Below are 17,076 nucleotides of genomic sequence, written 5' to 3'. Positions count from 1 at the left end.
TATCAACGCTTGACCTACATAATCGCTGCCTGTCCGCTACATTCAGTATTACTGTTTCTCACTCTCAAACCAAGACTTCGGTCGGTTGCTATTATAACTGTGACCTACTGCTTGTTCGCCCGCTCATACTATCAAGATTGGACTATTGCAACAGTCTGCTTACACGGGCCTCCAAACCCAAGACAAAGCGCCTGCAATCTCTCCAAATAAAGCTGCCCGTCTTGTTACCCGCTCTAAGCCCTCCTGTGACCTACATATTGTTGCCTGAGGTGACCCACTAGGATTATGTAATAAATTGAAATGAGATTGAGGTCTTTAAACTACATGAGCTGTTCAGCTTGTATGCTACATGTGATAAGACTGACTAATAAACATAGCCCTAAACACAGATATTCCATGTGTCACTGGATCTGAAAAAAATTCTATAATATGTATCAAGCGAAAGGAGCGGAAAAAAGTACGGAAAAAATGATACTGGGCTCGGATTCTGTGCGACCTTAGCCATGCCTTTATGTAACGCCTTAGATTCGTCAATTATATTTCCATGTCCAGTCGCAAAGAAGGTGAAAAGTGTTTCTAAAACCGTTTATCCATGTTTAAACTTGAGTGTTAATGTGCTTGGTTCTTTTTTAAAGCCTATACACCCAGTGCTAACAGAGCAACTATCAGGATCTTGAAACTTTCAGACCCAGTTCTAAATATACCATTGCCTCCATTCTCACAAGACTGTGGCACACATTTGTTAATCCAGGTACACTGTTTGTTTTTCTTGTAGCAGCAGTCGACAGGGCAGTTGTCTGTAGTTTCTCCGGCATCACACTTTTCGTTGTAACAGGTGTTTGGCATCCTTGATCCATCCCCTACAGCTAGGTTTAAACCACTCCGTCGGTACCGCTCTCCGCAGTAGTCTGTGAAGCACTTCGTGAACACCCAGCATGTTCCTACAACATTTGTGAAAGGCCATGGCTTACATATCTCTGCTACTTTGGTCTGTCCATCACATCCTCCACAGGAGCATGGTTCATGTACACATTTGTTAATCATGGTACACTGCGTGTTCTTCTTGTAACAACAGTCGACTGGGCAGTTGTCGGTAGTTTCCCCGGTATCACACTTTCCGTTGTAACAGGTATCTAGCATCATCATACCTGTTAGTCGGCACCTTTATTCACCGTGGTCTGTGAAGCACTCCGTGAACACCAAACATCTGTGAAAGGCCATGGCTTACATATCTCAGCTACTTTGGCCTCTCCATCACATCCTCCACAAGGGTAGAGTTCACGTTGTTTGCCGTTCCCGCCGTCGATCCCACCAGATTCGCGGCAAGATTCACTAGATGCTTTGTGAAAGGTACGTCCATCGCAGAAAGGACGAGGTCGTCGAGGGCCATCATTCCGGTTGTTGCAACAGGTGTAAAAGTGAACCTAGAAATTCCATCCAATCAGAAGTTGGAGCACTTGCCTTCAGGTGGTTGATCTCAAGGTCTTTTTTTCTAGATCCGAACATGGAGAGAATCGCAACGAAAGTGAAAACTGTTTCTATTGAACGCTGACCAGTGGCGTGAGGATGAGAACCGCCAGTACGATCATAACCTTTCAGGGTAATAACAACAACGTTCTTATGATCTGAAGAATAAATACATTGTTCAAGTTAATACTGTTTTTCTACGAGTAATGAGGCATAAGAACAAAACAGCCTCAAACTTTCCAGTCACTGTGCGCTGTTTGTTTAACCGGACGGTTCAGATGAAATCTGTAAACTATTGATGATGTTCGACTGGACCGAAGCAAAACTATTTTAATTGAGGTTTGATGCTGCGATCCAAAATGATCTTGACATGTAACTACGGATTTTTAGAACGATATAGTCATTATATTACGTGAAATATAGGTCTCAAATGACTTCAGTAACAAAAAGCAATAGCGTCGGTAGAATACCTATTTGCTGTGGAAGAAACATTGAAACCAGGCAGCAAATTAGGCATAAGTATTTTCAAAAGCTTGCATTTGTTGGAGAATATTTCATGCCTACTAATTTTCAAACTATTTGATGTTAAAATAGTATATGGTTCACACGTATGGGGTTTACAACAGTCTGGATAAATACATTTATATGCTTGTAAAATGTTCTTTGGTGTGAATATAAGTGAGTGATTTAGTTTTACGCCGCTTTTAGCAATATACCTTTAGTATCACAGTGGCGGACAACAGAAAATGGGCTTCATACCATCACCACCCCAGGACTATCGAGACCATGTTTTAAAACCATCAATAATTTACAGTCGCTCCTCGTACAACTGGGATTCCGACCTCATGGTATGTGGTGAAAGTGGTGGACTTTATGGACAAGCATAGCAAAATCAGGCCGCTTCCATACACACCTACTGACAACAGAATGAAACACCTGGAGCTCCCATTTTCATGACTGGAGACGCAAGGATGTTTTTCAATACCGTAATTTGGTACGTGTAATTCACATGTCCATGGCATCCGATAAAACAGACCGACCTTACCTGTATGAAATGGCTATCTGAATACAAAATGCTAATTATCCATTCATATAACGTGGTTCTTTCCTGATTTCTGGAGGAAACAACATGTTTCTGATTCTCATACACTTCGAAAATGCTCTGATTGTTGTCCTACAAACAATTTCTCATTCAGTTTTTAAGTCACAAATTACAGACCGATATAAGTGTTTCTGATATGGCGAAATAAGTGAGGGATCTTAACTTGATAACGCAGTAATTCACAGCCTCTGCTTGAGTAACTAGAGTATTGCGTTGTTAAACAGAAAACAAACAGGCAAACAAATGTCAGTGAAAAGAAGAGTGAAAGACATGTTAGTTAAGGACTTACTTTATTATTTTGGACCCCCAAAAAATAGATACAAGCTTAATGAAGAATTTGCAGTGCAAGCAAATTGAGGAGAACGTTTTCATCCTGCCGGTCCATAATCATGGCCTCGGCAGGGAGTTGGGAAGTCGCAGACATTGCGAGGGATCTCTCCTCACAACTAAAATTATTTTGGAGGAACTGAAGTTAATGTCATCGTTTCCTTGTTTAATATTTATTATCATGTCAAGTCGGATGTCTAAAGATTGGAATAGAAGACTGGAACCCATGAAGGTCCGAGTCAGACTTGATCCTTAGTCCTATCTCTCTCGTGAAAGACGTCTAATGGTACACGGGCGCATACAGCGTTTTGAGAAAGAGGGGTGCACACTGTATTTTCACCCGTTTTCAGTGGCCATCTAATAACCATTCAGGATGAACGGAGGTGTGCGCACCCGCCTGAGACGGGATCGGGTTGTCAGTGAGTGAGTTTAGTTTTACGCCGCACTCAGCAATATTACAGCTGTATGGTGGCAGTCTGTAAGTAATCGAGTCTGGACCAGACAATCCAATGATCAACAGCATGAGCATCGATCTGTCCTGGGAACCGATGACATGTGCAAACCAGGTCAGCGAGCCTGACTACCCGATCATGTTAGTCGCCTCTTACGACAAACAAAGTCGGCTTTTATGACAAGTATATAATTGGGACAAGCATCGTTCCAGCTCATCCTCGTCATGGTCGTCCCTACATGGACATTTGGAATACCGGACTAGGTGACAACATACATGTGAGCATATATACAGATTTTGACATCACTGACGCATTTGATGTGACGGTAGACACTCTCACGTGAGATGAACAATTTGTATGTGAATGTCATATGGGGTAAATAATGGTGTTAAAGTGGTACGGGCTGGCTGACAAGGCAATGTACACTACAGCGATGAAAAGGATTAAGCATGCTCGTTGAAAAAATACATTTACGTCTCACATGAATTGAGCGCTGTAGCAACCATGTCAATCCTCTTGATGCCATCTGGGCAGCTCATCTTGAGCATTAATGAGATTGTTAAGGCAACAACGGCAATGTTAGCAATAGTATATAAACTCAGCGATAAAATTAAGCAGCGCCTTGATCTCTCCCCCAGCCTATACACCCAGTACTAACAGAGCAACTATCACGATTGTGAAGCTCTCCGACTGAGTTGTAAATATACCATTGCCTCCATTATCACAAGACGGGGTGGCACAAAACTGTGGCACACATTTGTTACTCCAGGTACACTGTTTGTTTTTCTTGTAGCAGCAGTCGACAGGGCAGTTGTCTGTAGTTTCCCCGGTATCACACTTTCCGTTGTAACAGGTGTTTGGCATCCTTGACCCATCTCCTACAGCTAGGTTTAAACCACTCCGTCGGTACCGCTCTCCGCAGTAGTCTGTGAAACACTTCGTGAACACCCAGCATGTTCCTACAACATTAGTGAAAGGCCAAGGCTTACATATCTCAGCTACTTTCGCCTGCCCATTACACCCTCCACAAGGGTAGGGTTCATGTTGTTTGCCGTTCCCGCCGTCGAACCCGCCCGGTTTACAGTAAGATTCACTAGATGCTCTGTGATAGGTACGTCCATCGCAGTAAGGACGGGGTCCTTCATTCAGGTTGTTCCAGCAGGTGTAAAAGTGAACCTTAGCAATTCCACCCAGCCAGAAGTTGGAACACTCTCCTTCAGGTGGTTGGTCTCCAGGCCTCCGCTTGACCCGCACATTAAGTGCAGTTCCTTGGACACTGACCAGTGCCATGAGAACGTGGACCGTCAGTATGACCATTGCTATTCCGAGGGATAACAGCAATACTTGGTTCTGAAGGATAACAATGTACAAGTCAACAGTATTTTACAGCAATGACAATTACAGCCAAGGAAGAATCAATTCCATTAGTTCGGCCAGAGAAACATCTGAAGGTTTTTGAATGATCGCCAGTATATGATTTAATTATTAATGTTTGGTTTGTTTTGTTTTTGTTTCTTTTTTGCTTTTTTTTTGTTCTTTTTTCCTGGTTATCTTATCTGTCACATAAATGTCATTTTGTAATTGGATCTTCTTTTATTTTCATTCTACCCCGCTTACATTTGCTTTGTTACTTGCTCTAATGTGGGAATTCATTTGGTGCTTTGTGTTAGAAATTCTTTATCTGCATTATTTAAATCACATATGATGTACTCAGATTGCTAATGTTTGCCTAGGCAAATCGATGGATGGGAGATAACTCCCTATATAAAAAAAACCTGTTTTTCTTGTCTGTTGTCGGATTTGGCTTATTACCCAACTGTGGTTATTATGAACCGTTACTTAATCTTCAAACAGTTGAAACAATTATAAAACTAAATAATTGAGTCTGGACCAGACAATATAGTGATCAACAGTATGAACATCGATCTGCGCACTTTGGCCCCGATGACACGTTTCAAGCAAGCCAGCGAATCTGAACACCCGATCCCGTTAGTCGCCTGTTACGAATAAGCAAGTTGAACACGGTATTGATACTTGAGATTAATGTATAACATCCTCACTAACAGGACAAAACCACTTGTCACTTTTGATTAAAGACGGAAGTATTGAGGCCGAAACAAAGAGCCTGAAATGAGCTGAGAGACGACCAGGCGTTATTTGACTGGTTCACGGAGTACATGACACTACACTAAGGGTTGAAAATCAATCCACAATACTGTCATGATGTTAATTTTTACCAAAGATATTTCAGTTGTATTTTTTTTAAATGAGTTTAGCTTTTTGTCAGGCTCTCCTTGTGAGGTATAGAACCCGGGACTTCAATGTGTTCAGGGAACACCTTCAGCGCTATGCTACCCCATCGGCCTTTGAAAATGGTCGCCCTTTGAAAATGGTTTAGGTTACTGTGATTTTAACGAAACTGCCTCGCCCTAACTATCTAGTTAAATAGGTCAAAGTCGAAGTGACATTAGTGCACTAATGCATACAATGATATTTACAAAACGTGAATGAGGTCAGTGTGTACTCCGCTGTAGGAAGTGTACCCGCGCTATGCATGGTGGCACATATGAAATATGCACTAGTTTGGGGATTCTGCCTAGATATTGTCTTTCTTACAGCCAACCTACTAAAGCTACGAGGTGACCATGGTCATGATACAAGAGGAATTCCTAACGTTACGACCTGTCGCAAGAGTTGGCCATAGACTTACGAACGTCAACGCTACGATCACAGGGAGGTCGGTCGTGATGATTTACCACACATTCGTCCAAATAATTGTTACACAACAGACTTCGGAACCCTGGTGGCTGATTTTGCAAAATCGATCATGGGAACGTATACACTTACACGCACCCCAAACATTTATGTGTTCACATTGCAGATAACTAAAGGGTCACTTGTATTAGAAGACAACTGACGTTTAAAACATGTTTGATACTTACAGGTTATGATGCTATTCTTCAACAGTGCGTTGTCCCTGGAGTGGAGTTTGTGCTCAGTTTGCACGACTCTCGAGGTGACTCATATCCGGGTAATATACCTATATGCGACACACCGATGCACGGGGAAGTAAAACATCTCGATGTGGGAGTTTCTCACCCGTTGCGAACTCGTTTCTAAAATGATCTCGCATTTCCGGTGTCGTAATTCACATGTCATGGATTGTAGACTTTTAAAAGAGAGAAATAAAATGTTTTCAGCGACAAGAGCTTGGCTGGTGCCTTGTTAGGATTACCTCCAGTTGAGTTTTGCGTCGCATCGGCATTACATTGTACCCCACTCACTCACTCAGTCTGCATACATGGGCATTTTAAGCACTAAGCTTTCTAAAAAGTATTCCGTTATTGAATTAATATTTACAAATATGTAAAATATAGCAACAAATTAGAAACAAGCAATCCGTCATTCTCGTTACATGGTTGTGTTAAATCGCGAGTTCGGGGAATTGGCTCGCTTGGCAAGAGGAATGACCATAGCAACCCACACACAACAGAACACCTGAGTAAAACAAACAAGGAGTTTAATGGGCAGCAGTCACAGGATGATTTGTTTCTAAATCCGTCAATAATGGAATGATATACAAATAATTATTAAAATGTGGTGACATTGCAATCAGCTGTTAAAATATGTAAATGTTACACGTAGATTTCTTTTACATATCACATTAATCGCGATACACATTCAAAAGAGTACAACGTAATGTCATTGTTAAATACTCTACACGTCAAACCAAAGGCAATACAATCTACATTGTACTCAGTTACAAAATAGCATAGTATTCATAACGTAATACATCAGATAAAATCCCAACCCCAGCCATATATTATGATCAAGCCCTAACATTTAACCATGGTATCCCAAAAAGAAACTAAAATATTTTCACGTTGCTTTGGTTTGGGTGTTTCTTTGTTTTTATACAAAGGCAAGAAACGTGACTTTTATTAGCATGGTGATGAAACACGTGGGGTCTGTTGACATAAATCACACTTAAAACTGATGAAACAGATTACGTTAGATGTTTACACGACCTGGAAAGAAAGAGAGTTACCGTGTTGGCGTTACGAAATTACCATTGACTGGAGCAGCCACAGTATCTGAATGTTGAAGCATATGACATATATATATATATGTAAAATGCCATAATATTCCAGTAGTTCTTAGATGTCGTTTATAATCATCAAGGCCGGGCTAGAATAGGCCGGGTTAGAATAGGCCTTAAAAGGTGACTATGCTTGTCGTAAGAGGCAACTAACAGGATCGGATGGACAGGCTCGCTGGCTTGGTTGACAAATGTCATATGTTCCCACTTGTGCAGTTCGATGGTCATCTTGTTGATCTCTGGTTTGTCTGGTCCAGACTGGATTACTTACAGACCGCCGTCTTATAGCTGGAATATTGCTGTGTGCGGCGTGAAACTAAACTCAATCACTTACAATGTTTGAACACATTCAAATGAAGACAGATGAAAATGGTTAGTGCGTACTCTTTTTAGAGTTAATAAATATCAAGTTCATTGAACACAGTTTCGCTGATTTCGTGTGGTATTGTAACAGTTTCTGTTATGGAGGAAGACTACATGTAATGTTGAAAGGAGGAAGCTAAACCACGAATCACTAGACCTCTCGGAGTCGTGTGCTGTTGCGGTGTTGTTTACAAACATACAACATAATGTAAGTTACCTACTGCTTTTGTAATTATTGATGCACAGAAAATATTTTTATGCTAAATATATCTTACCTGCCATCGATTTGCGTGAAAAACGTCATATGTTCACGATTTGCATAATGACACGTGAAATAATATACTGACCCCAAAAAGAAAACTTGAGCAAATCGGATTAAAACGCATTCTGAAATTGTTCTGCACATGATATTGGATTTTTTGTATGTTTAGTTTTGAGAAACATAGTGTTATCGGATCCAAAATTTGGAAAATTCGTTGAAAATTGTTCAGAGAGATCAATGTGCAAAACTGACCAGAACGCACTCACATGCTAACAATATTACGCAAGCACACTACAGAACTGCATGTGAAACATGCTTACGTTTGCTGAAGAAAACGAGAAATGCCACGGCTCAATAAGGCAACGAAAAGCAACGCTATCGGGAGATTGGAAGCCGGTTCTGCAGTAGTCAGACTGTTCACTGTGTTTCCCAGCACCAAAGCAAGACTGTGGTACCGGTATCAAAATCAAGGACCAACAAGTGACCGACCCAGATCAGGCAGAGCGGCCACTAGGAGGCAGAGCCAGGACGCCAGTTTACGTCGTCTACGATGCTGTACTCTGGATGTTTCTTTATGATGTGGGCGGAAATCTCGCACACGGGGGCTGTCTCCGTGTTCAAGTCAACGGTTCAGAGGTATACCAACGAGACCTCTCGTCCAAGAGATCATGCAGAACGCCAAAGTTATTTTTCAGTATCATAACCCCCGGCCATATACATCACGTCTCGCGGCAGCAGATTACTTGCAGGCTAACAACATTCAGGTTCTGTCTTGACCTTCGAGATCCTCAGACTTCCAGAAACGCCGATTCTACAACAGTTGGCACCAGCACTTCACGCTGTTGGAATACTTCAATTAAACATTCCACATGAAGGTTCTATATCGTCTTTTTTATCTGCAAACAGCTGGCATCCAGCTATACATAATGGTGACGGGGACTGTGGTGTAAGAGCAACAAAAGGATGATGTAGACAGCTGCTGTGAGTCTGTGACCTGAAGCATAAAACGTCCAGTCAGCATATAACAATATGTACTGCAATACATATACAACGTATCTCTTAGATCGTTGCAGCATATCGCAATGTGAGTGAAATGTCCAGCCCCACCAATGAACCAATCAAATCTTTGCCAGAAGTTCGATGCACAGATATATTATCTGCAGGAAACTTATGTAATAGTAATATCGAAAGACGGATGTTGATCGTAAGACTCATGCTCTGACACTGTGACATACAGATGATTCTTGCCTTGTCTTGTTGAATACTGTAAGTACACGCTTGTCTTTAATGCGTTCAAATTGTTCATAATATACCGAGAATGGAGCTCAGCCACATAATAACATGGATAGTCACATAATTGTTCTTTCATTTTAGTTTCAGTCAACGTAATGGCAGCCTCTTTGATAGTATGGCTGGCATGCATGGTATTTGCTACGGAAGGTAAGTATCTTTTTATTCAACCGTGAAGTTCCGAGCTGGAATCAGCGTTTGCAATACTTTACCCGGCCATCGGGTCGTGCTGCCGCCTGCAAGCATTAAAATCTGCAGGCCCATTTTGTTGCAAGCAAACCATTAAATAAATAAATAAATAAATAAATAAATAAATAAATAAATAAATAAATAAATAAATAAATAAATAAATAAATAAATAAATAAATAAATAAATAAATAAATAAAAAAGAACAGACTTCACTGTAGTCAGATTTACACTATTTCTGCAAAATCAGTTAGTGACGCCTATGGCGCACAGAGTCGTTTATATTTGTTGAAGACTGTTGTTGACTTTGCAATGCACGGAAAGTGAAACTCAGGAAGTGAAGCTCTAAGCTATCGTAACATGCCGTATGATTGTCGAACGTTTGTAGAGAAAATAAATATGGGAAAATAGTTGAAAAATATAATGACATAAGGTTCTGCAAATATTTGAAACTGATACATTAACAGCCGATTATCTCGAACGCTGGCTGGAATACTGGCCTCCGGTAACCCATGCATGTCATTAAAGGCTTATCGTAAGAGGCGACTAACGGGATCGGGTGGTCAGGTTCACATATGTCATCGGTTCCCCATTGCACACATCGATGCTCATACTGCTGATCACCGGATTGTCTGGTACAGACTCGATTATTTATAGACCGCCACCACATATTTGGAATACTGCTGAGTGCGGCGTAAAACTAAACTCACTCACTCAGTCTTTTCTTAATTATCACGACTGACAGACATTTTATGTAACTATTATGCAGGCCCTGCTAGGTATCTCATCTAACATCCTGAATTGCTAGAATAGTTTTTGACTAGGATGTCCTCAGTTACTAGATCTTCAACACTGTATGTTGTTGGTAACAAAACAAGTACCTTGCAATTCTTCACAGAACATCAGCTATGTGTTTTGTTTTGTTTTTAATCTAAAGACACGTCGATTATTCACAGATTATGAGTGTGTATCAATGTTAAATCCTTAATATTAATTAATTATTATTAATATCATCACAAAGTCCTTCCATGCTTTGATGACTCAAAAAGTAATCTTGTGACGAGGCTGAAATTTGAGATAGGAATGCGCCATCAAGGCGAGACTTCACTCTTGTGAGTTTGGCTGTAATTCAAATTCAAATCTGTCAAAATTCAAATAACATATTTCATATAACCTTTCAGCCGTCCGATGTCATCGCACCCATCACTGTTCAGACTGTGACAGAGAGACAGGGGACTGCATCACTGACTGTGACACTGGGTATTATGATCGACAGTGTAAGTCTAACTGCAGCGTGAACTGCAGGAATAACACGTGTGTGCTCTCTTCGAATGGAAACGATAACTGCACCTACGGATGTGTCCCTGGATATCAAGGCACCGGGTGCAACATACCCTGTGACAATCCAGAGGGTGGTTGTACAGCATGTCCAGGGGGTTGTGATGGAGGATATTGTCAGCTGGGGTCAACCTGTGTGTCTGGATGTGTGGACTCCTACTACGGGACTGGCTACAAGAACAGTTCCAGTGGAAGTAAGACTTGCAACAGGTTGAAGGGGACATGTAATGATAAGTTGGGTAGGTATAATCTCAACCGCACCATCCTTAAGTCTGCAGACATAGGTCTGTCGTTCAGACCTTGCTGATCTTTCTATCGAAAAATGTACTTAATATGGTGGTATGCACTAAATATAGTGACAAATCCAATCTAAGGGGGGCACACACATGTGACTGTGTGTGTGTGTGTGTGTCTGTGTGTGTGTGTGTGTGTGTGTGTGTGTGTGTGTGTGTGTAAGTAGATGATTTCAGCAGGTATATTTCTTCTTGTAAAAGCTCCTTTATATTTCCACAAGATCTTTCTAGGTGGTTAAGTGTCGTCATCGGCGACGCACAACCGTACTTAGATCGTCGTAATCCTTGAAAATGTTTTCAACCTAGTAGTTACATGTGACGTAATTTCGGATGCTATATCTACATGAGATCTTAGGGCAGTAGATAAGGCGAAAATGAGTTGTTTGTACAATCGCAGAGGTTGGCAACACAGATGGTATACAGGATTAAGTAGGTTGGTTGGAAGACGGTACAAGATGTACATGTTTGTATACATAAGCGATTAGGATGTTGATGGGCAGCCAGTAGGGAATGATGTATATAGGCGTTTATAAAGGTGATAAAGACACTGCTGGGAAGTCGGTAGTGAGGTGATAATGTATAATGGTTCTCATTCAGTTGATACATGGGCAAATCTTTTCTTTTCATTGTGGCTTTCCCGGGCGGACACCAGTAAAACTAAACTGGATATACGGCCTTGTCGCACGCTACATCATGCACTGTGAAAAAATGTGGTGTGCAGTTTCACTTTTCTAAGTGTCAGCTTTACTACTACTACTACTTTACTGTGTCCGATAATATTAATACGTGTGAAGTTCAGAAATCTTCTTTGAGAAATACTGTAACGTTTCTTTAATTCAGCTGGTTCTTTTTCAGGCCACCCTGTTAGATTGGGACTGTATGTGGGCCTGTCCGTGACTGCAGCTCTCAGTTTGACCATCAACCTGATAGTGTGCTGCAAGTGCTGTCAACGCTCTAGGAAGAACAGGTGGGTCAATTAGCCACGCACTGAACTGGAGTCAGGTATGCCAGAAATGATCAGTGTTTGTTTACTTGTTTTTGAACGCTGCACTCATGATTGTTTTGAGTTTTTTGGCCTCGATATCTCAGCAGTCACGCCTGGTCAGTTTGTAACAGTATATTCCTGTCTCTAACACCACTGTGCCGCTAGTTAATATGTGACTGTGTCACCAGTTAATATGTGACTGTGTCCCCGGTTAGTATGTGACCGTGTTTTCCGCTAATTTATCACTGCATCAACCCACCTATGAAGTCCTAGACAGGCGCGTAGCTAGCCATTTGTTTGGTGTAAAACCGACAGGTTGCAAAGGTTTATATTTGGATAGTATTCAGGGCTTGCCAAACCCGTTTTAGCCCAAATCATGTGAACACTCGGACTTTTCCTTAAAATGATACACTCACTCCTGTCTGAGACTTCGACAACAACTATTTCCCTCTATGGGAGAATGTGTTTATTGCAATATTACGACGGAGCGACACCAGAAATAAGCTACATGCATTGTGCACGTGGGGAATCGAACCCTGTTCTTCGAGGAGGCAAGCGAACGTTTTACCAATTAGTCTAGTCAGCCTATATGCGTTGACATATATACATGTATGTGTGCGTGTGCGTGGGCGTGTGCGCCTTGCCTATATTTCTTTGTTTAGCCTATGAATGCCCGTGGTACTTGTCTTTGAGTGCCGATCAATCATTCCCCAGTTTCGAAATTACCAAATTACCAATATTCTTAATCAAGTATTTAACTACCATTGTTGTCCTTTTAAATATAAACTGTTAGTCATTAGTGTTCTTACTTGACAGTGTACCCAAGACAAAGAACGTTGTCAAGGTTGAGGATCCCTCTGGTGGTGAGCTGGAATGGTATACGGACATACCACTGACAGACATCGTCATGAGTGGGGAGTCAGCTGGTAGCAACTGCGGCGGTGCAAATGGAGCCGCTACTTTTGCAGATGACGTTTACAACGTTGCTGTTGAGCGCAAAGGGGGATTCCCTGTTGTTCTTTGCAACACATATTCCAAATTATCACATGATTACTAAGGGGAGTCTCCATGCTATCCTGCAGTTTGATATATCGGTGTATTCACAGTAGGATACCAGCTTGAGTTTGCACATTTGCATTCACATCGCTATATATCTGCAACTATGCAACCGCTATTTCATGCTCTATTTACATGTATATCAATAATGAGGGTACTAAGTAAATACAGCGCAACACAGCATTATTACCCCCCACAACCCAATCTGATGAATGGCACTAGAAGATTATAGTCATGTGGTTATCCCACCGGGTACCCATTTTCTGCTGGGTGAACGGCGGAAAGTTTGAACAAACTCTCTTTCTCTCTGGAGTTAAAGAACTCTCAGAGATCAAAGTTGCTGAACTATAGCTGATTTGTGACATACGCTATATCCACTACAGCTTGATCATTACATAAATAATGGCGGTGACGATTTAGCCTTGTTCGCTCGTCACGCCAGAGACCCGGGTTCTAGTCCTGTGACCACACTGTCTTCATCCTGGAGTCACCGACTGCAATATTGTTCAAATAATGCTAAAAGTGGCGTAGAACTAAAGTCCCTCACTCACTCACTTATTGTCCACAATATCAGCATGCTCACATTTTCAGTATTCCAAATGTGTGCTCGTTATGAGTATACATTTTGTTCTTGTTGTTTTGGTCTGCATTTTTTGTTTTGTTTTGTTTTGTTTGTTTGCTTGATGTAAGAACGTTCATTTGATTAAAGGCTAGTGTTCCTCGTGCGATCATGTATTTAGGACAGGCCACGAAACCGCCAGAAATTCCATAATGGCCAGGTTCCCCTTCTCCAAATACCTTGCTTGTCGGTCAAGGTTTCAGCACCTGTTCTAACACGTGTGGCTTCATTGTCGCTGACTAAGCATTTTCAGGTAAGAGAATTGTTTAGTTTTGCCACATGTTTAATCTTAATCTCAATTGTGAACTTAGAGTAACAGGAAAATGTTTGGATGAAAGCTCATAACCAGTGAATTAAATCTTGCGTTGTAACTAAACCTTGTTTCCTGCAACGTCTTGGTGTTATACAATAGGGGCGACGTCCGCTCGTCGCGCTGAAGACCCGCGTTCGATTCCTACCATAGATAAAATATGTGAAGCCCATTCTTGGCGATCTCTGTTGTGGTTGGAATGTTGCTCACAGCGGCGTAAAACCACATTCACTCCATATGTGGCTGCTTTTCCGCATCAAGTGAAGATGAGGAGGCAATGCGTTGAAGATTATAACGCAAACCCCGGCGGATGGCTATGTAGCTGGCTGATGCTCATGACTTCGATCACGGGATTATCTGGATCGAACTTGAATATGCGCAGATTTTACAACTGCGTGCGGTGTAAACTTAAACTCGCCCACTCGCTATATTATTGTTGGATTATAGCTTGATGCGGTGTAAACAATAAGCATTCCAAAATAGTACATACATATTTCGTTTAGACAGAAAAATAAATTTCCTTAATACTCCGGGAAAAAGCAATTTTATATCAGGCCTTCCTGTTCTCATTGTTGTCACGTTCCATAGTCTCCCAGTTATGTAATCGATGCTCATGATGTTGATCACTACACTTTATTCTTCTCACCATAAAGCTGGGCACGGCTGGGCACGGCTTTAAACAACAAACAAGAATAGACACAAATCATGTCGCAATATTCAATACTTACCTCCCGCTGAACATGAACCCGAAGGTCCGGGATAGAACAGGCGACTATGTTTGATTTTAAAACCTTCCACTTTTATAGTGTCGTATCATGTACGCCGTGAACCAGTCAAATAACGCCTGGTCGTCTCTCAGCTCATTTCAGGTTCTTTGTTTCGGCCTCAATACTTCCGACTTTAATCGATATTGACAAGTGGTTTTGTCCTGTTAGTGAGGATGTTGTACCTTATTCTCAAGTTTCAATACCGTGTTCAACTTGCTTATTCGTAACAGGCGACTAACGGGACTGGGTGGTCAGGCCCGAAGACTTGGTTGACACGTGTCATCGGTTTACAGTTGCGCAGGTCGATACCCATAATGTTGATCACTGGATTGTCTAGCCCAGACTAGATTATTTACAGACCGTCTCGTGATTATTTACAGATATTCCTGCGCAGTAAACCTAAACTCATTCACTCACTTCTGCAAATGTGTGAGTGAATATGGTTTTACGTCGACTTTAGCAACATTCAAGCAATACCTCAGCGATGGACACCAAACATGGTTTTCACATCCTGCTAAGGCTGACACTGATGTTGTCTAAAGATAATAAGTAAACTGACAAGGAAGGAAGTCTCCTGGTTCTTTAGATAACATACGCTGAGCCTACCTCTTGATTGCCATCTTGCGGGGAAGTTGAAACTGTTGGGGAAATCGCTGATCATGGAGACACCGTTGGTTGTTTCAGTGACAAATTTACAACTTGATCCCTTTGTTTTATACGCCTTGTTCTATGTTTACATACGTGCATCGGCGTTAGAATCTTTGACTACACCCTGCAGCTGGTCCAAGAACTGATATGTCCTTACATGAACAATGATAGGCATTAGGAATTGCATTTGGTGGTGCTCTTGGTTTCAGTCTCGTCGCTGTCTATGAGAGAGCAAGAGAGAGAGAGAGAGAGAATGAGAGAGAGGGAGAGGCTGACAGGGTGAGAGGGACACAGAGAGAGACATAGAGAGACAGAGAAATACAGAAAGAGGGACTTAGGGAGGGACAGAGAGAGACAGATATAGGGAAACAGCGGATACAAAGAGAGACAAAGAGACAGGCAGAGAGAGATGGAGGGGAGGGAGGGAGAGACAGACATAGAGATACAGAGAAACAGGCGGAGCAGAGACAAAGAGAGACAAACAGAGAGATAGACAGACATAGAGATACAGAGAAACAGGCGGAGCAGAGACAAAGAGAGACAGAGAGATAGACAGAGATGGAAACGGAAGGGGAGAGAGAAAGAGAGAGACACACAGAGAGACTAAGGGAGAGACAGAGAAAGACAGAGAGCCTTAGGGAGAGGCAGAGAGAGACAGAGAGACAGGAGGGGAGAGGGAGACAAAGAGAGACAGAGAGACTTAAGGAGAGAGAGATGCAGAGAAACAGGCACAGCAGAGACAAAGCGAGACAGAGAGACAGAGAGGGAGAGAGAGAGAGAAAGAGCGAGAGACAGAGAGAGAGAGAGACAAAGAGACACAGTCAAAGAGACAGACCTGGGAGTACACAATGAGATAGAGACAGAGACAGACAAAAAGACACAAAGAAAGGGAGAGGGACAGAGAGAGACACTGGGAGAGACAAAGAGAGAGAGACAGACAGAGATTTAGAGAGTGGGAGACAGAGAGACACAGAGAGAGACAGACAGAGATTCTTTATTTCCTCTAGAAATCAATCCGAAGATTATTGACACATGAATTCAACCAAACATAAAACTCATCAGTATTTACATACACAACACTGCCGTTCATTTTTGACAATTGATGTGTACGGATGTATAATTAAACATTCACACCTTGGAGTGTTGACAACATTTCCTCTTCTTCAAAAGTATAAATACTTTATAGGACGGATGTATAAACTGTTTCCTGCTTAACAGAACGTCAATAAGACTTTCAATCATTTCCAGCTGCATTCGAGCCCCGTTTACACGTACGTTTTAATTACATTTAATTACATGTAATTAGATTTCGTTATTGCAATTCCTGCATTTTGACTTACTAAGCTGGTCCCGTTTTTACTGCATTGTTTCTCCAAGGAATGTTACAAGGGTCACGTCTACAGACCGAAACATGAGTCTCATCAACCAATTCACACAACAACCTACTATTCAGCCGTTCCGAATATTCTCCTGTGAAAGTGAAGAGAGACACTACAAACCACTATAGTAAC

The 17,076-nt window shown here is 41.7% G+C and overlaps 2 protein-coding genes and 1 pseudogene across 2 annotated transcripts; 1 reads left to right on the top strand and 2 right to left on the bottom strand.

Annotated features, from left to right (window-relative positions):
* Positions 1-636: 636 nt before the first annotated feature.
* LOC137259695 (uncharacterized) lies at positions 637-3,887 on the bottom strand (annotated as a pseudogene).
* On the bottom strand, positions 2,843-6,394 carry LOC137259908 (uncharacterized). The gene is made up of 2 exons (XM_067797555.1): positions 6,291-6,394; positions 2,843-4,698 (listed from the first exon to the last, which is right to left on the bottom strand). Exon 2 carries the CDS (start codon positions 4,663-4,665, stop codon positions 3,988-3,990), a length of 678 nt encoding a protein of 225 aa, XP_067653656.1. The 5' UTR covers positions 4,666-4,698; positions 6,291-6,394; the 3' UTR covers positions 2,843-3,987.
* Positions 6,395-9,452: 3,058 nt separating this feature from the next.
* Positions 9,453-13,222, top strand: LOC137259694 (uncharacterized). The gene is made up of 4 exons (XM_067797288.1): positions 9,453-9,512; positions 10,731-11,126; positions 12,036-12,147; positions 12,982-13,222. Exons 1-4 carry the CDS (start codon positions 9,461-9,463, stop codon positions 13,220-13,222), a joined length of 801 nt encoding a protein of 266 aa, XP_067653389.1. The 5' UTR covers positions 9,453-9,460.
* The last annotated feature ends 3,854 nt before the right edge of the window (positions 13,223-17,076 follow it).

This window comes from Haliotis asinina, chromosome 13, assembly GCF_037392515.1.
Source record: "Haliotis asinina isolate JCU_RB_2024 chromosome 13, JCU_Hal_asi_v2, whole genome shotgun sequence".
In the NCBI taxonomy this organism is placed as follows: Eukaryota; Metazoa; Mollusca; class Gastropoda; order Lepetellida; family Haliotidae; genus Haliotis; species Haliotis asinina.
The sequence above is the reverse complement of the archived record's forward strand: the minus strand, read 5'-3'. Positions and strand labels throughout refer to the sequence as shown.

Bases quoted from the DNA above. Each gene is read 5' to 3' on its own strand.
- LOC137259694 (XM_067797288.1), top strand. From the start codon at position 9,461: ATGGCAGCCTCTTTGATAGTATGGCTGGCATGCATGGTATTTGCTACG. The intron at 9,513-10,730 runs GTAAGTATCTTT...ATAACCTTTCAG, and splicing joins CATGGTATTTGCTACGGAAG to CCGTCCGATGTCATCGCACC. The intron at 12,148-12,981 runs GTGGGTCAATTA...CTTACTTGACAG, and splicing joins CAACGCTCTAGGAAGAACAG to TGTACCCAAGACAAAGAACG.
- LOC137259908 (XM_067797555.1), bottom strand. From the start codon at position 4,665: ATGGTCATACTGACGGTCCACGTTCTCATGGCACTGGTCAGTGTCCAA.